At 34.1% G+C, this 22,714-nt stretch overlaps 1 protein-coding gene across 4 annotated transcripts; it reads right to left on the bottom strand.

Moving 5' to 3' along the window:
* Nucleotides 1-881: 881 nt before the first annotated feature.
* Nucleotides 882-21,758, bottom strand: LOC143448919 (uncharacterized). Of its 4 annotated transcripts, none has more exons than XM_076948859.1 (29): nucleotides 21,611-21,758; nucleotides 19,033-19,220; nucleotides 18,340-18,813; nucleotides 17,992-18,227; nucleotides 16,694-16,903; nucleotides 16,510-16,590; nucleotides 16,115-16,255; nucleotides 15,222-15,345; nucleotides 15,079-15,162; nucleotides 14,878-14,975; nucleotides 14,563-14,703; nucleotides 13,193-13,330; nucleotides 12,992-13,113; nucleotides 11,879-11,998; nucleotides 11,253-11,382; nucleotides 10,919-11,053; nucleotides 10,561-10,724; nucleotides 8,195-8,249; nucleotides 7,424-7,540; nucleotides 7,018-7,126; nucleotides 6,416-6,496; nucleotides 4,814-4,914; nucleotides 3,581-4,039; nucleotides 3,242-3,369; nucleotides 3,043-3,168; nucleotides 2,715-2,853; nucleotides 2,504-2,635; nucleotides 2,248-2,408; nucleotides 882-1,414 (listed from the first exon to the last, which is right to left on the bottom strand). In XM_076948859.1, exons 1-29 carry the CDS (start codon nucleotides 21,611-21,613, stop codon nucleotides 1,379-1,381), a joined length of 4,233 nt encoding a protein of 1,410 aa, XP_076804974.1. In that variant the 5' UTR covers nucleotides 21,614-21,758; the 3' UTR covers nucleotides 882-1,378. The 4 variants fall into 4 exon arrangements, with proteins under 4 accessions (XP_076804974.1, XP_076804971.1, XP_076804972.1 ...); XM_076948856.1 differs by having other exon boundaries at nucleotides 14,872-14,975; nucleotides 21,611-21,757; XM_076948857.1 differs by having other exon boundaries at nucleotides 10,919-11,050; nucleotides 14,872-14,975; nucleotides 21,611-21,757.
* Nucleotides 21,759-22,714: the final 956 nt, after the last annotated feature.

Below are 22,714 nucleotides of genomic sequence, written 5' to 3'. Positions count from 1 at the left end.
AAGACAGCATCACTGAGGGGAAAAAGCACAGAATTGCCACATTTGCTTAGTCCAACAACTTTCTGTTTAATAGACAATAGCCATCTTATAAGCAGTAGTATTACTTATGTTCTTGGTTATTCATAATATTGAGAAAGTGTACAGCACCTACAATAAAAACCTTTTCTTGTAAGCTATTTCTGTTGTAATATCAAAACCTTTCGGCCGGCAAAAGGTTAGAGTATTGTAACCGCACACAACAATAGAGTCAGATAATTCAACAGGTAAATTAAGTTAAGATACCCTCATAAGTCAAAAGGGTCTCTTCAGAGCTTGCCTGCATCTCGTTAGTAAATTTACATTTTCGCTTAGTCATTTTCAACAGTAAAACGATAACAAGGTTTAATCTTTGGCACTAAACAATTTCTTATTGTGAAAATATTGCCCGTTAAATTTCATAAACTGCATTAATCAAAAACCCGGACATTTAAGAACTTTTTAACATATATCCCTGATGCAGATTTGAACACTAAAATCCTGGACATGTCCGGGACTATCCTGACGTATGGCAACCCTAGCGTAGATGCCCCAACTTGAGCGCTCATAAAACTTAAACTAAAAAATAGATCGTAAAAAAGCTGCTCCGTTACCTAAAACGATGGCATAGAATTCCTTGTGCAAAAATATAGGATACCGTACTAGTGGAGTTCATATGCGGTTACTTTCGTTCGAGTATTTTTTCTAAGTGGTTGAGTTCTGAAATATTTATCGCACATATGTAATATTGACTTTAGTTATCTGAATCTGGGTATATTTAAGCAGCAAGCAATAAAAACAACGAGATCAGTGGATTAAATTAGTTTAGTAAAATCATAAAATAATGCAAAGTTACAATAATGTGCTGCAAAAACGCTTTCCTGTTTATTTATATATCGGCAACGGCAATTTAATGACAAGTGCAATGAGGAAACACCCATGTGTTGAAAATGCACAACGTATTACTCCATTATGGTACCTAGAAACGCAGCAAGCACACTTTTCATAAAACAACTGCAGGAAAAGAAGACAGCAATGAACAAAATCAAATTTATTTACAAATGTAAGGCAAATAATTAGCTTAATTTGTGAAATGTTATTTGGTTGGTTACAAAAATAATTATAACATAAAATACACTAATTATTATAGAACATTTTTATACACCATTACACAACGATAACTATATGTAAGGAATAACAAATCAGAACACTGTCCAGCACTGCAACCACTTAAAGGGAAACATCACAGAAGACATGCTGGGTGATAAACTTTGCATTTCCTTGTAGTTAATGCGATTCCATGCTCACATTAGAAGCACAGAGGTTGTACACATCATATGACGCAACAACAACTGGCACACAATTAGGAACTGCACGGCAAGTAACCATTGAAAAAATCCTGAAATGAAAAAGCGGGTTAATCTTAATTAGAATAAAAACAAAACCTACCATCAAAGTTTGCAATATGCTAACAATTGTTAGTCTTTTAGGGCAAAAATACTGTACAGAAGGTAAAAACTTAATAAACGATGTCACTAATAATGACTTGTGCTTACGGTGAAAAGTTTTCATCTGTTTTTGGCAACCTGCTTAGTGACAAAGTTCTGTCATTACTGACGTTAAACAATATCGTCAAGTAAATGCAAAATTTAAACGTCTCTCCAACTGCAGTATTTATTAAATTTACCAATCAATCCAAAATGAAGTATGTCATTAGGCAAGAAACTGTATCAACATTTTATAGCGCCTGCTTAAAATGGTCTTTGGCTTTGGTCAATTTTAAACCCTCCAATGTACTCAACCGCTTAGTTACAATATCTGAGTTTATTGGCCCAATGCCATTACTATACACCAGTTGTATCCCACCTTTTTATCTATTCATTTTACTATACACGACAAAATTTCCAGTGGCAAGCACGGGTCTAATACGCAGTTGTAACCAACGTGCAATCATTGTGTTATTAAATATCACCAGGGACTACGGCAAGTAATAGCCTTTATTTTCCTTCCTTGCTTGCTGTAAAATTAAGTCGTGTTGGACGACCATAAAAAGTCGAACCCTGCTGTACAGTATACAAGGCAACGGTTGGTACTAACAAGAAATAAAGCATATAACTTGAAATAAGATATAACAGTTCTTGCGGAGATTTCTTGAACTTGATAACTTTCCGTCTATAACTCTATAACTTTTATTGAATTGACTTGAATCTTTAAATGATTCTGTCATTTAACCTTAATATGCATGAAGTCTGGCCTCTCTTTATCCACCTCACTCCAGCAGAGCTTCATCTGGTCATAGATGCTATCTTGAAGTGGTGGTATTGTTGTTGGTTTCTTCATCCTATAGCCTGCTTTTGTTTTGTTGTGGATTTTGTGAGATTTTATGACTGGCTCTAACAAAAACACATTTCGCAGTTTGGTTTGTTGAAGGTGATGGGTGTTACAGTACATAAAGACGTAAGATACGATTTTGTTGAAATATAAATACCAGAGTAAGGTTCTTTTCCTTTGGAGAAAATCACATAGAGCAAAACACCATAACTCCACACATCAGACTTATGTGTCACTCGCTTATTGGCTTTTACTTCAGGTGCCGTCCATTTGGTAAAATGATACAAACCTAAAAGCAACAACAGCAAACACACAATAACTGTGTCAGGTTTTACGTTTAGAATTTAATGGAATTATAATGTTGTTACATTCAGAATCTCTGTAGAAATCAGCAACACAAAAGCCAGACACTTTGCACAGCTTATCCTTTCCAACCAGGACATTGACATCTCGCAGGTCTCCATGTATTATTCCATTTGCTTGTAGGTAGGCCATTCCACCGGCAACCTGTTAAAATTACAAACTATAATAACAGTTTATGAAGGTGTGTGCTTCAGCGGTACATGACTCCATTCACAGCGTAATGATGAATTTTATTTGCGATACATACAGCTTAAATACTACGCTCTGAACAGGTACTTGTACGGTACAATGCAATGTTATCTTCACTGTAAAATACACTAAAAGAGCCACAACCTGGGTTGCAATGGCAAGTTGTTCCTTAAAATTAGTCTCCAATCCTGTTGAAGATTTGAAAAAATCTTGTAAATTCCCATGTGGCAAGTATTCTGTTATTATCTTAAAGAATCCAGCAAAATTCACCTGGATATGCAACAAAATACTCTGCCTAAATGAATATAAAATCATAAATGATAAATTAATGTGAATTACTAACGATTCCAAAATATTTTGCAACATTTTTGTGACAGATTTGCGAGAATGCTTTTTCCAACATCCCATGTTCAATTTCTGGTCTGCGAATCGTGTAACTGAGAATGTGTTCCCCTGATTCTCTTAGAAGGCCTGAAAAAAATATTTAATTTCTCTTCGTCTAAGTTTTGGAAAATCCGCAAACACAGTTGGGATGCTTTAATTGCAAAATTTAATTTAATATGCTTATAAAAAATCTAAAATTGTCTTTTTACGTTTTAGGGGTTTATTGTGCAAAATCTGAACTTTAAAACCAAGATGTACAAGGGACACAGATTTCAAATTACAAAAAAACTAAATTTACCTTTCTGAACAGTAGCCATAGGAGAAATTTCAACTTTCTGCTGTAGAATCAACTCTGAACGATCCAATTTCATGGTTTCATATAAATACAACTCTTTTCTTTCAAAAAATGGCCGAATATCAGATAGCCGGCTTTCGCTCAATGCTGCAATTGTAGCAGTAGGCCTAGTTTCATTTGAAATTGTTTGTGAATGCGATGGAATCTCAACATAGATGCCTTCTTCAAACACTGGCAATCTGCAGTTGTAATAAGTTGCATAGTCATGAATTGGTGATCTGGAGCATGGCTGGAAAGTGTAATCGTCAGCAAAATTTATCAAGTCTGTAAATTCTTTTGACTGTTTATCAACATAGAATGTGTGAAATTTCGTAGATGTAATTGCATAATGATGAACACAACTGCAACCACTGCAAAGCATGGAAAGGAATAGGGTGTTGCTTGTTTCCTGAAACAGATCTCCTGCGAAACAGAATTTATTTTCCAAGTAAGAACAAGAAGCAAACAAAGCACTACTTGCATGCTATATTCAAATTTTGTAGTTGCAATCTTATCAGCAGGTCAGCATATACTATATCAAAAAATGTCTGCCAATTAAGGGAATTTTTTATTGACGTCTGATTGTAGTTATTTTGGTAAGAGACTAACCGTAACAGTAATAGTTTAGTATTCAAATGGGGCTACTTAATGGTAACTTATCTCATAGTTGCAAGTAAGACTACCAGAGGTAGTCACTCAAATTTAAAACAGCTGAACATATATCACTTGGAGTAAGCAAGTAAGTAAGTATCACTTGAAATTGAAGACAAACATTATGACATGAGCAGTAATAAAAATATGTAAATAAAATATAGAATATGTAATAAAAATATAGAAAAATATGCTAATTGGTAAATCACTTCAAAATTTCAACGGAGGGTTAAGTGAATACATCTGATGTAGAATCGTAATTACAAGTTTACATTGAGTTATAGTTATGATTATTTCTAATTGAATTTTTGCCTCTTTTTATTTGAGTTGATAAAGCTTAATTTAGATAAATTTGCATTTGGCTGTGTTTAAAATAAACATTAGACTTATTGCGGTGAGATTAAACATGAAGAAAATTTATATTTTCAAATTATTAAAAAAATAAGTTTTACTGCAATGCGATGCATAAATAGAATATGGCAATGAACATAGACAAATGATTTGCTTTTAACAAGCTTCAGCTATGGCAATGATAAATAGTTTTACCTTGATCAAGATCATTGTATCTGATCATGAATGTTGGTTGCATAAGATTTTCTTGCAATAGCTTTTCACATTCAATTTCACTCATACAGCCACCGAAGCTCCTGCAACAAAAATATATTGTACTATTAATCAAAAAACTTTAAATGCCAATTAGGAATACGTAATCATTGACCTGAAGGTGAACAAGGTGCAAACTTAATCGGTAGAATGGTCACTGCTTTGTTTATTTAGTTGTACACAAGACAGACAAACCTACCATAAACTGCCAACTGGCCTGCCAGTTGCCTGAACCCGGTCATAGCATGAAATTAGTGATCTCAAAGTGAAAACATTATGTATTGTATTTTTATAAACATAAACGTAAGGCTGCTTTAACGTTCAACAATTCTGCCACTTTAACTTCAAGGATAGACACAGCCCAAATTAGCACAGCAGAATAGAAATAGGGCATGATGGCATGGCAATCAAAAGCTGCAGTTCCAGTAACAATGACACTGCAATGAACTCAGGCCCCATTGCGCAATATAACACAATGACTACTTGGTGTTGATAAAGTGCCATTTAAATTGCATTGAATCAGCACTTGTCAAAAACTCAAAAGACACTCTATTACCAGTTGATTTATTCGACTTGAGAGTAGGCAGTGCAATTTTACAGGCAGACAGTAATGATTCTCTAAAATTTTCATAAAATTCTTCCCCAAGCGTTTAGCAAAACACAAAGACATTGCTCAATGTGCTCAAAACTGACAGCTATATATCTCCACAAAAGTTATATAGCTTATTTAGGCACTTATTAAATAAGCTTACGAACTAAACATATAAGGAAGTAAGAGGTCTTTTATAGGCGACATATTAATGGGCAAACCTAGAATCCAATTCCCACATGCTTTCGCTCGACATAAATCAATGTGGGTTTGTCTAACAGAAATTGCCCAAAGATAAGCTTGGTAATCTTGGCTCATTCTAACCCTACTGGAATTTCATAAACGCATGTTTTTTATTACCTTTTTTTGGAAACTTGATGAAAACAAAATCATCACCCCAGCAAGGACAAATTAATTGTTAGACCTTGCTTCACAACATCTTCATTCTCATGGATTAAAATACTACCGTTTAATGCTTTATTTCTATCTTTCTATAGCAGTGTCAATATTAACATCGCGATAGGCCATTTTAAAGAAAACTTAAGGCATTAACATAATTTAAGAAGAAATCAAGTAAATTTCTTATATAACTGTGGTAACAAATGCTAAAGTAAATGAACGAGTAATATAACATATATTTGAGACATGACAATGTGAGTAGTTGTAGAAGAGTCATTTGTCCTTCCTCATAGCAAGTTTGAAACGGAATCCAATTAAAATATTGACGCAATTGAAAACTATAGACAATACAGGTAAAATAGTTCAAGACGGTTAGTTAGAAGTGTTAATTGAATTTATGCTGGGAGGCAAAGTGAAAATTATACAAACAAATTACACAAAATCATTGCAGATGTTGAAAAATTGGTTCAATAAACAACACTAAATGCTTTTTATGAGTCTACCAGTGCAAGAGCTTTCATTTATACAGTATATTTGCCACAGTTTGTGACACTTACTTCAAGGGAAGAATGCAGCTCGCTGGCACAAATCCCTTTTCTCCACTTCTTTTGAAAACCTTGCACCAATTGTCTTCAGGTCTAAATAATAAAGAATAATTAAATTATGCAAATGTCAATGCAATGTCAAGGAAAATTATGATTTTATCATATTTAAGCAATATACCAAAAAAACATAAGAAAATAAAAATTGTATGTGTTGAAAATATGTTGAGGGTGTTATCAATGATACATATAATTAAATCAACGATAATTTCAAATTTTTGTGAGATACTTTTGCAATGTCAGCTGTTTGCTGATTATGAATACAAACAGGGTCAAACTTGATTGCTTAAAATGCTAACTGCTAAACTTGATCCTTTCAAATCAAATTATATGCAATCATGAATTTAAGAAAATATAAACACTAATTACAATGAAATCACGATGAATCATCAATGAAATAAGTTAAAATTATTTTTAAAATTAAACATCGTTTTAGTTGTTATTCATGTATCAATATTTTTTAGAAAATTATATCTCAAACTTGTTGTTATTTGTTCGAACACAAAAAAATTACAATCCACACACTGGTATAATTATGTGCAGGTAATGTCACATACTTTTCGGGGAAGTAAAAAATGTCTCCTTTTTTTACAGAAAGCTCATCTTTGACATTAGCGTTGTGTGGTAAGATAGCAATGTACATTGGTGATGACTTGTACGGAATTTCTGTAAAAATACTTTCTACTAAGGCATCAAGTGCTATTACATCTTCATATAATCAAATTTAAGCAGGGGTAATGGTACGGTGTGATAGTTTTTATCCTTGAAATGAGGAAAGTCTTTGCACGACTTACTGAGTTGGTTACCAAGTTTGCCAATGTGCAATTTAGACACACATTTTTTATTTATTTTTTGTCGTTGATGCCTTGCTCAAAGATATTACAATGGTTTGCATTTTTTACAAGCCAGTCTTTAAACGCTCCACTACCAAGCTAGCTAGGAATAGATATAGGTGGTATTTACTTGGTTGATTTCCAGTTGGTGGTGGAAATGGAATATGTGGTGTTTGATAATCTTGAAGATGCTCCTTTGCTCCTTTTCTTGAAGAGTATGGTGATTTAATAGTCTCTGCCTCTAAAGCTATTGTAATGTAATTTAAAAAATACTTTACATTGGGGGCATAATGTTTTAAATGACTAAATGAGTCATGATAGAATGAAAACAGGAAAGACATAAAAATAAACAATAACAACATATATTTTAATAATAATAATATACTTGCAAACAACTGAAATAGCATAGCTTTCATGTGTTATTGTTTGGCTAAAATGAAATAAAACGATCACAGCTATATAAATAACTATAAATGTGCCAGTGTTGACACATTTTCTGGTCTATTGATGGAAAAAAAATGTCCATTGTGACCTTACTGAGCAGTCAACAGCAATATACATTGTTGGCAAGTACCTTAGAAGTTTAAAAATCAAACTTAGGTCGACGATGTTTATTGAGATGACAAATCTATTTGTTCATAAACATGCCACCACCGGCAACAACACTTTATAAGTTTCACAATATGCCAGTCAGCCATTTAAAAATTGGAACTTGTTGTTTCAACCCATGTTGAATGTTCCAACCAATGTTTTTTGTTTAACCCACATTTTTCCTTACATCAGAAAATTCTTAATACTTACTTTATTAACAAAAACTTTATTCTTATCTATTTAATTTTATTGACATTTATTGTTTAGATACTTTATGAATAAAAAGTTAAAACATAACAAGCATTCTTACCAGCCTCGTAGGTTGCAAAACCCGATGTCATCAGAGGGTGATCTTGGAGAAATCCCTTTAAATAAAAAAAATTCTCCCTAGCTTACTCTATATACTTGCATAGAGGTATCGGTTAATTGTAATTTTTCACCAAAAAAGCTGAAACGCAACTTGTTACTAGTTCTACTATATTAAAAAGATATAGTAAACAAGCAAAAACTGTTTTTTGAAGTGCAGTTCCTTTGGGTTACTGGAAGAATAAGTATTAGAGGCAAGAAACTATAAATCCCCACTTTTACGGACGTTTTTGTCATGCTTAACGTTTTATTAATGCGGTTTGAGTAACTTAGACGATTTGTACTGTACATATTATATATACAGTATATTACGTAAATATATTAATTCATATAACTTGATGCTAACAAGGAAAAAAACCGAAAAAAGGCATAGTTAACGCTATAGTAGTAGAGGTGAACATAACACCAGAAAGTTCGAGTATAGCAATAAAATAGTTGAAAGTTGAAACCGAGTCAGACATGGCATAAGAAAAAAGGAGGTAACTCATTATCGACTTCCAACTACTACTCTTTTACTCGAGGATGTGCTATATAGAATAATCGGATATACCACACCACAAAAAATATTGATATATGGCTAGCTACTCAATGCCATACTCAGAAGTTGCAAACTTTGTAGCTTTCCATTTGTACAGAGTTGAGCAGAAACGCTGATTCGCAGGTGATTAAGCCGTACCCAAGACATGCTGGGCAGCAAAAGTCCGTTAGGGTAGGAATCGGTGTTCATGATGAAGCTGCAGACTGGGCAAAGTCTATAGCAGGAAAAAACTTGGGGTGGAGTGGCTCTGTTGCTCGACGAGCAAGGGAAAGAGTGGCGTCATTCCAGTGAAGCCCATATGTGAGGATAAGAAGATTTTCCAATGATGTTGAATGCAGATATAGACACAGTACGCAAAACACTTTCCTTTGTCACAAATTTAGTCAACTTGCGATCTCTCTTCTCTTGTATACACTCTTTTTCACCAGCTGGGTGGCAATATAGAGAGAGGGAAACAGACATGGGGGGAATTAAACTGAACAACCGGTAAGTATGTTTAAAATACTGCACACCTTGCAGCTCGAGTGTGAGAAGTCAAAGCTTTGACAGATTCCGTCCATTTCGTGACAGTCTTACCAATGAACCTCTCTAAAAGAGGGGGGCTTTATTGAAAGCAGAGCAGGTAAGTATTTTGTCACCAATAGTAGGTTGCTGTAGAAGTTTTGGTAAGCCTGATTCGAGTTTGCAAATTCAAGCGACAGTAGGCTTGATGCAGACTTGTTGGTAAAAAGGTTAAAATGCTTCCTATTGGCTTTACTAAAGTTCCATCTAAGGTGCTTGGAGCTGATGTCATAAGTTTGCAAGAAATGATAAGCAAGGGTCAATGTTGAGACCGTGGAAACATCTCCAGCACAAATTTTTCAGTAGTTGGTTGTCAGTATTGCTCACGAACGCCAGGTCAGGATTAATTGCTGTTCCCTAACGTCCAAGAAAGAAATTTATTTTGTCCTTTGAGTTAATAAAAAGTGTCAAGTTTTTGTTCCCGGCAAAAGAAGCCAAACATCATTCATCGCTGTTGGTATAATGTATCCCCAGTCAATGTGGTGGTGGTTGAATTCACCAGCGTATAAACCGGGAGAAAGGAACAGGGGCAGTGACGAGAGTGACATATGAGAGGGCGGAAGCTTGTTAAGGATGGTGATGTTATAATTATCTATGTTTATGCAAAAATGCTTAATTATTTAGGGCTTCAAAAAGTTTAAATTGATATGTTTCTTGAAATCGTAATATGCATTGGGCATTGTAATGTGTGTAATGTGTCAGAATTTCCTCGTTTTACACTGTTACAAGAATTTTATGTATAAAATTTTTCCAGCTTGTTGGTTCCATTGGAATTGTTTTTGTGTTTAACAAGCAGTTAGCTCCTTTCTTTTAGCCCATGGTTTACAAATAAGCAAATATGAACTGACATAAGATAATGGGAACCGTAGGGGTCTAACTTGGCTTGGATGTCACAAGTATTAATGATTAAATGTTATTGTTTGTCTTTGTGAACCATTTTGGTGATCTTTATCTCCAATAAAATTACAGGTAGTGCAAAGAAAAGCTCAAAATTGATAGCAATTTAATATCACTGTCCAATCACCTGTATGTTTTATGCCATGCCATTCATGGCAACAAGGTCATGCCATTATCCTGCCATTCTAGGCAACAAGGTCAAAAAAGCTATATGTAGGTACACTGCAAGAACTATGTATATGTATCAAATTGGCGTATATTAGACTGCACATTATGTGTGATGCAAAGCTCAGATAACAAGACACACAGCTTACCCGAATATAATGAAAAGTTGGTCGCTTTGTCCGATCATCTTCCCAACACTCTAACAACAGCTCATAAAGGTCTTCCGGTAATGGCATACCTTCAAGTTCAACTTGTTCTTTTGGCATTCGATATCCAGTTTTCAGCTCTTCGATGACTTGATTTACTTTCATGCCTAACGTTGAATATAAAATTATTCTTCGTTTAAAAAATACAGCTTGTGACTATAGCAATAACACATATTAATCAAACTGATCAAAACGGCATACACAGGCTGTATGGCATGTAATATAGTATGACATAACATATTCATGCATGTTGTTGTTAACAGTTCATTTGCAATGATTTGATCTTAAAAAATTGACAGACCTGGATAAGGCTCACGGCCTTTGGTGAAAATTTCAGTGAGCAAGATGCCGAAACTCCATACATCAGACTTAGGTGTCAGATGACGAGTTTCAAATGTCTCGGGAGAAGACCATTTGTTGGGAAAAGTAGCAGCTGCTGATGTTTTTGTTTTATTTTTACTTTATTAAAGCAAAAGTGAGGAATATAGAGAAGAGTATTTGGCACATTGATATAACGACAGCTCTTTCTTTAAACGCAAAGTTTGAAAATTTTTGCCTGAAATATTTTTTCTAGTGCATAAATATGACATACATATGCAAAAAACACAAACTAAAATTACTACAGATAGTATTACCATTTTGAAGATGATAAAACCCAAACCCAGCTATTTTACAAATGTTTTTTTCTCCAACCAGAATATTTGAAGCCCTAAGATTTCCATGGATGTAATTCATGCGCTCAATGTAAGCCATTCCATTAGAAATCTGTATTTAAAAAATTATTATCAACAAAATGATAAAGCATACTTAAATAGTGTACTAGTCTGTTGTAAGTGTTTTGATATGATTTAAACTTTTATTTGAGAGGCTTTTAAGACCAAATCTGAAATGCATTTTAAATACAAGTCAGATAAAATTAAGCTAGAAAGTTTTTCTTTGCCAGAGCTGTTACTCATGTAGACAAACAATTTGAGGCAAACAAACTTTGATGTTTTTAATTCTTAAATAATGATATACAATGTGAGTCTGTTTCTGTTTCTGAACATGAGATTTCATAGTAAGTTTACAACTTGACTCATTTTTTCAAGAACATGTCCAGAAGCTTGAGAAAAAACTTCTGGTTCATTTCTGAAATTTTGCTGAGAAATGAGAAGAGTTTTTAATTCAACAAGCATTACAACAGAGCTGCAATTTTTAGGTCCAAAAATTCCTGCAGCAGAGTCGTTCCTAAGATAAAACTAAACTTGATTGTTCAAGATACCTGGTATCCCATTTCAATGCCATCACACAAATCAAAGACGTTACTCTCACTGCTGAAATGTTCCAGTAAATTACCACGTCTTGTGTATTCTGTTGTCACATAAAATGGTGCAGCTGAAGTCTACATAATAAGCAAACATTTGTATTCAATGCTGAGGTAGCAATATGTTTCCAAGCTAACACTTTTTATGTAAGAAACAAAAACATTAAAGCAGTAAAAACTACTTTTAATAACAATAAATAATTGCGAGACAGCTCGTAATTCCTAGCAGAAATAAAATCACAGAAAACCTTTGTGTACACCATTGCAACAAAAGCATCCCTTTTAACTTTAAATAGTAGCAATAGCAAAGTATATATAACCCTGATGTAAAAAAGAGAATGTCTGTGATGTCATAATGAAACATGAGTTACTATGTGCGTGTGAGCAAAAATAAGGAATTATGTCATTAACGTTAAAGTTTACAATATACAAATTTATAGATGCAAAAAGAATGTTAACTGTAGAGTTATGTTGATACATTTTCAGTGAAAAAATTCCAATCTCAAGTAGTAAAAAAATAACGACAGTAATCAAGCACATTAAGGTTGACGTTATTGAGATATTGTAGCCATATTCTCGTTTATTCTCTTATTTTGCTGGTTTATTCTCTTATTTTCTCGTTTATTCTCTTATTTTTGAAATGTTTTAAAGTAGTAAAAAACATCTGCTGGAAGGCTCAAATCCATTAAAAAGACTACAGCATCACATCGTGTGTTGCATGTATGTGTTATTTCAACCCTTTGTATCCATTTTGTGCGTTTGCAGCGTTGCTTGTGCAAAGAAAAATGAGCAGCGAGTGGATAACCCTTAAAAAAGAGCGTGCTCATGGTTTCTATCCTAATTTGAAAAAATAGTGTCACTGCCCTTGAAAAAAAGCTCCTAAAAAGAAGCGCTCTGGTACATCTTAATGTTAATCATACAAATAAAAAAGAACAAATTGACCAATAAATGACAGGAGAAACAAGATCTTCTTGGCTGCAGAAGTAAGAATTCAACAGAGCAAATTGGAATGTTCAATGTCGAATAACAATGCATGAGATAAATCAAACAAGAACTAGCTCAGAAACTTACGGTTCCGAAAAATCTCACTACGTTGTCATAAGCAATCCTTTGCATGATATCCAACTTTTCTCGTGTTACTGCAGTGTTCTCGGCTACTTTGACCAACACCGGTAATGTCTCATGTAACAAACCTAAAAGAAATGTATATAAACATCACAAGAAGTAAAACATTTTAATTAACCACAAGCGCCATTAGCAAATGAAGTGCACCTCTCCAGACTTCACTGACAAGTCCAAATCTTAATTTTCTTTCCAAAAAAATGTCATCATGTTCAAAATACAAGTACTTGACTTTTCTAGGCCGGGAGCATGGTGTCGTCAGTCTGCAGCATAATTTTTCATCGACTTCTGAGAAAAGGTAACATATCTTATAAGTGTGTTTTTCATTAATTTGCAACTGATAATAACAGCAGTAAAAGCACAGTGTTGCATTACATTAGTTCAGGGATGGCGAACCTTTTTTAGTGCATGGGTCACAAAAGAGACCTTAATCCTTGAAAAAGCAAAGTGGGTCATACATTAAAAACTTAGGGCTACTTGCAGGCATTAAATGTTTGCAGCTTACCAGACCACACTAATCCTGAACAGCCAAGAGGCATGCAGTCACTAAACTGACTAAAGGGTACAAAAATGTAACATGATTTGCTAACAATCAAGAGCACAATAGCTTTATTACATTATAAGCACCCAGTAACTTGCCGTGATACTGATAACGCACTACTACGGCTTTAGTTGTGTCAGACTGCTATATGGCAATTCGGTACGGTACTAGATTAAAATAGGTGGGGGCCTTATTACAAATATTTAGTGAAACATTTATTCTTTGCTTAAATATTTTATTTAAATTTCATTATTTTAAAAAAGACAAGTGGGTCACTGAAAATCCGTGATGGGTCACTTCGTGACACGCGGGTCAGTGGTTCGCCATCCCTGCATTAGTTAATCTCTCTGGTATCAGCCGCAGCATTTATCAATCGTTTTTAACCAATGCATGCTTCTTGTGACAAAAGTAAGTTGAGGCAAAATTCAATAAAGAAAAAATTTAAATGGAGGGTAACATATCTTTCGAGTTTCAAATTAAAACCCACCATCATTTGTTATACATTGGACTTACGAAAAAATAACACAGTAGTTACTTGTAAAGATAAAGTTCGATTTGAGAAATTTGAAATGTTCTACAGTCAACCAATTTTCACATAGCTGCTGTGCCTTGGCCAACAAATTATTGTGCTGCTGGGTAATGAATCACGTCAAGAATTAGTAGACAACAGAAATACATCCTACTGTTACAAAATAGCTATCCATACAACTTTTTATAAATAAACCCAGCATTTTACATTAAAAAATTTCAGTTTAGAAACAGAATTTAAAGCAAAATTTCAATGCATTGCAACACTTTTATTGAAATTTCTTAATGTTTGCAATTCAAAAAACTGTTTTAAAACGTATAAATAGTAAAATTAAATAGTAAGGGAAATCACATTTTTATCAAGTTAACTAATAAGGGTAGCCATTAAATGTTCACATACTGTATCATACAAATAGAATCGTGATATTTTTCGAATCGATTACAAACGCACCTTGGTAATTTTCAATCAGTTTCACAAGACTTGAGAAATGACCAGAGTCACTACAAAGGCGACAAGTAGAATCACTGCGCGGAAACTCAATCTCATAATGAAACGGTTTAGAACTGTGCATCACAGACAACCTTAGTTTGCCTATGGAAGTATTTAAATGAGAGAGAAATAAATAATAATACAATGTGATGGGAAAACATGTATTATGAGTTAGTTATGCTTGTTCATTTATCTTGATCCTGATAATAGCAATAAGTGTATGTTTAATATTTCTTTATTGTTTTGCTTGAATTAGTTGTCAACACATACTTCCACCTTCTTCAAGATCAGTAATCATGAAGTTTCCATTGAATGTATGAGCATTTAGCAGTCGTCTTTCGCATTTGTCAACGGCAGAATTTCCAAAATACCACCTAGTTAGTGAAAACAAACTAAATTATAATCAGTAAATAATCAATAGGCTAAGGTAAAGTATTCAAAAGATACAAAGTTTTTATTTTCTAACTATATACATACGCTTGTGGTATCAACATTCTGGCATCAACCAAACCACTTTTTCTCTGTTCAATGGAATAAACCTTCCAATAATCACCACGATTTCTGGAAACAAAATCAAATTTTTTACCTTTTGCTGAGTTCGACATCACTCACAAACACACCTCTCCAGAATAAGTACAACTTCAGCTTTCTTCAAAGAAATTTCATATTCAGTTGCTGCTTCATAATCAAAGAGAGTCACGTATCTTGAGCATTCCTCAATTTGTTTGTCACTAAGTTCTTCTTCTACAGCAGGTGAGTTAGTTAGTTAGTCAACATAATGAAAAGAAAAATAAATTTTAGTTGTCTTTTGCTGGTGGTAATTTATCTTTTACTGTCACCATATTAGCTACAAAGATTAGGAAGTGGCTTAAGTCGATAAATATATAAAGATTTCCATAAATTGGCTAAAAATGTTTGTGACAGTTTAGAAAATCCTGCAACTTTAACTTCACTTCTATCATAAGTAACATGGGCAAAAGTTAAGGGCGGTATATAAAATGTATCAGAAACGCCCAACAAATCAACTAACGGAAAATCACTTCCAATATTTCTTTTTAACACTTGACACCGTCCTTATCTAGGTTTTATCAGTTATTATGTGATTTTGTCGATTTGTTTTCTCTCATACTACAATAATTATAATCCTCCTCACGTTCTCATTGATAATGATTAATGACCGTAGCATTGACCGGATTGTCTAACTTATAAAATTTTTTCTACTGTTTCGGTTTTTATTTTTGTTCTAGTAGTAGTAGTAGTAGATTTCTAAGTGTGGAGCACACATTTGTCTTAACACCAGCTGGCTTTTGGTTTGATGGAAAAAAAAACAAACAAATTTTTTCAAGTTCCTTTTACCTACGCAAAACAATTTTTTCAATCCTTTTTTTTGCCTTCTTCCATCAGAAAACAGATAAAGTGAAAAAACTGGCTCCATACCAAAGCATGCAAGCGCCTTCAAGTGTAGCTACAACATGAAATAAAGAGCAGTAAAATTACACTTTGGATATAATACCTGGAGTTTGGTATAATTCTGGTGCTGTTAAACTGGAGATTTCCAATTCCTCATCTTCGTCGAAATTGTTTGATAGTTCTGCTAAAGTCACTTCGTCGTTCACGTATGGTTGCAACCCATTCTCATCAGATGGTATCTCTGCTACCGGTGAGTATATAAATAAAGTTATTAAAACGGGCATTTTAAGGTTTAGCTAATGATACATTTTTCGAGTAAGATTAAATTTACTTCATCATCACATAATTCACTTCCACTCTTTTCAAATATATATGAAACTACTTTATATTAATTAATTAGATGTATATGATCCAAATTTAGTGAGGCTTAAGAAAATTTGGAGATAGACTACTTAAAGTTAGGACAAAATTGACAAATGGTAGAATAGTGAGAGTTACTTTTCACATCATCATCTCGTTCAGGCACTGCTGGTGGAATATTATATGGATCAGCAACAGCAATGCTTGCTCCATTATTAACTGCAAAATAGAAATTTAAGTTATTGCATGTATGCATAAAAAATAAAGTGTCAAAAGCACTTACATCAAGTTCATCACATACATAATGGGAGATTAAGCTTACAAGCAACATTTAAATCTTGAGAGTGGAGTTTGGGTGACTCCGGTGGAGACTCCGTTTCTTCTAAATCATCTTGAAACTTGCTTAGCTCAACTCTTTTGCTTTCTTCATACAGTACAGCAGTTTTTCCAACATAATCCTTCAAAGGTTTTATTTTCTCTTGAAATGCTGCCTGATCAATTGCCTCAAATTCTTCTTTTAGACTTTTCTCGACTAAGTCACAAAAAAAAATTCGGTGAAGGTCTAGATACAGTGTGTTAAGTGGTTCCACGACATATGGCCACGGGAAAATGACCGCGAACAAACTCACCGGGGACAACTGAACGTGACGTAAATTTACCGCGAACAAACTGACTGTGATGTAAATTGACCGCGAACAAACTAACCGGGAACAGACTTACCGGAATGAAAATTGACCGGGAGGTAAATTGACCGTGCAAGTGCTGAATTATTGTGTTTAAGTTGATGGTAGTATATGATATGTAAATATTTGTTTGTAACTATTTCCTTTGTTTTTAACAAAATTTTTTTTTATTTCAATACACATTGAAACATTTATTGAAATTAACAGAAATATTTCCGGAAATACGAGAAATACCAGTAACAACAACAACCTTGACTGCAATACACATACTGGATAGTGACTAGATAGTGAATTAGAATTTTGACCTTTTGACGGCCAATTTGTCGCCGGTTAATTTGATCGCCGGCCAATGTATCGACGGTTAATTTCATCGCCGGCCAGTTTACGTCACGGTTAATTTGATCGCCGGCCAATTTGTTGCCGGCCAGTTGTCCACTACCAGTTGTCGCCGGTGAGTTTGTTCACGGCCATATGTCGTGATCCCGTGTTAAGTAACTATGTGTTTATAGGACAATGGACATAGACAAATGCACGTAACTGAGTGCTTGTGTCAAAGTAATTTTTTGTAATATCTATTTTAATTTTTAGGTTTAAAAATAAAATTTGGTTTTAAAGAAATGAAAAAAGAGAAATAGACCAGGGTCGGTTTGCACGGATGAAACAAAAACATATTTCAGCTAAATACCCATAGACATCATCAGTCTAATTCAAATAGAAATAGTATAATTATGCAAACCGACCCTGGTTAATTTCACTTTTTCATTTAACTTAGTGGTCATTTGCCTTTATACTGACTGTTGTTTGAAATGTCGATCCAAGGTTGCTGTAAACGCTCATTGATTTTAAACGAAGAATAAGTTGAATGCATTTTATAGCTAAAAAATCTAAGAATGATTTATGAAAATAGCGATACTTTTATTACAACTTTGTCGTGTACCATCACGTAAATCAGGACGATCTGCAGGATCAAAACTCCATCCTTTCACCATGAAATCATTCAGGACCTTGAAAATATGTTGATCTACATCATCAGTCAGTTGATCTTGAACCTCTTTTATCAGTTTCTTGTCAGGTTTTTGTCCTTGACTCATTATTAGTGAAGTAATAACTGAAGAATTTGGTCCATCGAAAACTTCTGATCTAGTTATTACTTCATAACAAATCATAGAAGAGCTGAAAAAAGTAAATATCCTTTTCAAACATACACTAATTCGAAAGTTTTTGAAACAGATCTCAACATTATAACTTGATAATGTTCTCTACATTGGAAATCTTTATGGAATACCTGTACACATCCATTGCTCGAGTGCGTTTTTGATTAGTATTTTTTAAAAATTCTGGTGCTGCATAATAGACAGTATGCTGGGAAGAATGCCGTCGATTTTTGGAACCAGTAGTTGTTGGCATTCTCGTTACTCTTGTTGCTGTTACAATATTAGCAGACCCAAAATCTGCCAACTTAATTGTAAAATCACGTGTGAAGAGGATATTCTGAGACTTCAGATCACTATGAATGTAAACAACTCTTTTATCGCCATAATGCAAATACACCAAAGCCTGAGTGATTTCCAACATGAACCGAAGACGGAGTTCCCACGGAATGCTTTTGATTTCCTTATCTAAAAGAAAATCCTGCAGTGCCCCACCATCAATGTACTCCATCACAATACCCAAAAATTTTGACCATTTTGCAGTGCCAAAAACTTTGACAATGTTTTTGTGAGCAATTAGCTCAAGAACCTTTGTTTCATCATAAAATCTGAGAAAAGTACAAGAAATAAGTTAAATCATTCACTGTGTACCAAAATTGATTTAGCATATATTTCAAATAAAAACTTTCCAAGGAGGAAATCGTGAAACTCTTGGTTTATACTTTACACGTTTTGTAAATGTGGATAATTTCTAGCATGAGCAATTTAAATTACTATCTTATGAATACAATAAATAGAAAGAAAAAAAAACAAAATATAAATCATACTCTTCTGTGATTTTCTTCTTTCTGTCCTTGTTTCCCGTAACAGAGTACGCCTTCACTACCACAGCATCCAATTCTGGATGATAACATCGTCTTACACTGGCAAAGTTTCCATTTCCGATATAATCTTCATTATTCCAGGAAGTGAGAAATTCTTTTGCATTATAGTTTTTCACATGATCACAAGTTTCCTGTGCCAGTCAATGTGGTAGGTTATTGTGACTAATAGATCAAGTATTACAAGTATTATTATTATCACTACGAATTATTATCAAGATCAATTATTAGCATTGTGCGATGGTTAAACATGTACATTTCAGCATAGCCTAAGTATTTAATGAGCAGGGATGCACATTCTAGAAAAACAAAGCCTGAAGGGCCTGTAGTACCATTTTAAGCAGGTTTGAAACGGCAACACGGCGATTGCGACGAAGGTCGCATGCAAAACGTCACTATAGAAAAAGTATAAATGATTTTTGAACGTAATGAAAAAAGTTGTTTCAAAGTTGAAACATTTGGTGTGATATTTTCAGATATGAGAATTTGCTCAAAATACTGCATTAAGTGCTTTTATCCTACGTCTCATATTTATTCCACTATTTTTTTAAAGTCATGCAGACCTCTTCAATCCATACCACTTTGTTTTGTCGAAAATCGTTGGTTTAGCTAAATATCCGAATAATTGAAATAAAAAAAATATTACAGTTCAATCTTTTAGGACTAAACTAGAAATTAAGACGAGAAAAAAGAACCATATTAGAGACCAAACATGACTGATTCAAGAAAAAGAATTTAAAAAATAAGTCAATGACTGCATCTTAGATAATTGTAATTATTGAAGTATACAAAGATATGTATAAGTATGTAACAGTTTTTGTAATCCAGATTATCGGGCATTTCTTAATGATTTGGTTGATTGATTGATTGTCAGGGTCAGGCAGCCAGGTTTCAAGATTAATAGAAAGGCAAAATGCATGAGAAGAAATCAATTCCGCAGTTTTGAAGGTTCGACTATACCAGACCTGGTGTGGTATCATAATCTATATCCTCAGAGTGAGGAATGTTTTTGCACAACTTAAAGTCGGTGATGATTCTTCTACCCGGGTTACCTAGTTTGATTTTGTTTTTTTCATAGTATTAACCTAATATAGAACTGTTTATCACCACTGACAAGGAGTATGGTTAATGCCTTGTCCAAGGACATTACAATGATAACGACAATGGGTATCGAACACAGTTCACATTATAGCATGCCCAGTGCTTTAAACCAATCGGCTACTGAACCTGGCTGTATTTTAGCTTATACTGACGGACGGGCTGAGGTTGACATGGTTTAGCCACTACAGAAGCTATATAAAAATATAGTCACACCGAATTCAATCCATTTTTTATTTGTCCCATCAACATTTTCCAATTACCAAAATTGTTGGTCATTTCAATATGGCGGTGAGTAGAGCGAATGGGCTTGTTATTTGTTAATGTCTTTGAAGTGACTATTTCATAAGGGTCCTTAGACAGAAGTTGCTGAATCACAATACGGTGACTGGCAGATTTTTATGGATGGGTTTATGACCCTCATTTTAGACGAGTGGCAGAAAGCATTGAAGTGGCGTAGTGGTTAACGACAATGCTTGTATGCTGGAGGTCTCAGGTTCAGATCTTGCTTATGTTTGACTTCTTTCTTTTTATTTGTTTACACTTATTTTTGAGCTAGTTTATTCATGAGAGATGAGAATCTGGGTCGAAGGGAATTAGATTTAAATTAATTTAGACCTTGGACAAAAATCGTGATTTTTAGCTGATAAATAGCGTTCATTCCAACTCGCAGCCTTGCTTAGTAATCTAATCAAGAGAAGCGATAGTTTGCGTCAGACGGGACTAGTTTTAGGTTAATTTACACTTTGGAAAAATTGCTACGTCGTTCTAAGTCGAAAATTAGCATACTTTTAAATTCATTGACTAGCGTAATTGCGGTTTACCGTAGTCGTAATTTCCTACTTTGGTAAAGAGTAGCCTGTAAAGGAAGTGTCTTTTCACCGGCCGCCGTTTACCGAAGAACGAATACACCAATTACGCAACCGGCTAGCCGTTTACCGAAGTAGGTTTTTCCAAAGTTGGTAACTGGCAGCAGGTGAAATAGACGCAGCCTAATATGGGCTCTTGGCTCGGCATGGTAATAGTTTTGCTTTGGGGATGGTCCCTATATAGAGCCAGTATCATATATTTTGTTGTAAGTTCTTTTTTCTGAACATGCAATTCTGGTCCAGAATTTAACTTTAGTTTCTTCGAAATGACTTTCTTTGAAATAACTTTGAAATGTTTCTGTTCTTTAATATGCTTTTATGTTTTTGAAAAATTCAACAACAATGCTTTTTTAACAAACAAACAGACATAATGGTATAAAAAAGAAAGAAAGACTTATAAGTTTTTAATGTAGGTACGCACCCATGCGGGTATGTTTCGTTGGTGGGTGGCCGACTTCATTGCAAGGCAACGTAATAATAACATTATCTTTGTCGTAACCACTTGGCAATGTTTTGCAAAAATTATTTATACATTTGCAGTCGATAAAAAAACTCACCATTTTTGTTGAAATTGAATCTGTATCTTCGTCTTTTTAACACGTTGAGGACAGCTGCACAGAACAGACAACTTTACATACTTTGCTACAAACAACGTCGTATAACTGCGCATCCAGCAAAACCATAGCACTTACATTTAGAGGCAATTGAAGATAAACTTTTGTCTTAAAAGACAAATACTATGAAGTTGTAACAACCGAGAATGTTAAGTTCTTATATGAAAAAAAACTTATATGATGAAGAGATTAACAATCAAACATAAACGTTAACAACAAACACGTTAGTCATTATTAATGGAATAAAATCGGTGCTTCTCAAATTAAATAAATGGTTTAACAATATCAAATTATTCCGACAGCTAGGCTGCCTCAAGTGGAAGAATATTCGTATTGTATTAAAGAAACTTACAATATCACTGCGCACTGCTACTTGTAGGCTATGATATTTCCCTTTTATCTTGTTGAATGCCGTTCGACTTTATTGCCCTTTTATTTGGACTTTAATTACACTTTTATTACCTTATTTTGTTACTATAGTCAATAATTCGAAAGTTTCATTTATTAACTAATATGTGAGTATTTGCCATAATTTAGCACCGTTTAGCTCTTTTTTAGAATTTAGTTTGACATCACTGACGTTTTCAAATCAACACCGTTCTTTCTAACTTTCTTTCGTTCTTTCATCGCTTTAACGTAAAGTTGAAAGAGCGCATTGGTCATTCTTTTGTAAGCTTTACGCAATTAAAATGCCTGATGTGTTATTTTATTAGCCATGGGCCCAACGGTAGCGTGGGTCCTTAGGCATTTGTCTAAGTAAATCATAGTGTAGTTACGCCATTGCAAAAACACTTAAACATCAAGCAATGGAGTATTTGAAAAAGATCGTTTTATGTGATAACCTTAGCATAATTCGTTTACTACAGTAATAAACATTAGGTTCGTAACATAGGCTACTTTTTCCACTTCAAAAAATTTCAATCAACTTTTAGAGGACTAAATACAGTAAACCCACGTTTCTAAGCGATATGACATGTATAACCTATTTTGTCATCCGCTCTGTAACTCGATCAGCTCAGTATACAGAGCTGACTTGCTGCTCCGGTA

The sequence above is a fragment of the Clavelina lepadiformis genome, chromosome 3 (genome assembly GCF_947623445.1).
Source record: "Clavelina lepadiformis chromosome 3, kaClaLepa1.1, whole genome shotgun sequence".
NCBI classification, from domain to species: domain Eukaryota; kingdom Metazoa; phylum Chordata; class Ascidiacea; order Aplousobranchia; family Clavelinidae; genus Clavelina; species Clavelina lepadiformis.
This window is presented reverse-complemented; position numbering and strand designations above follow the sequence as displayed.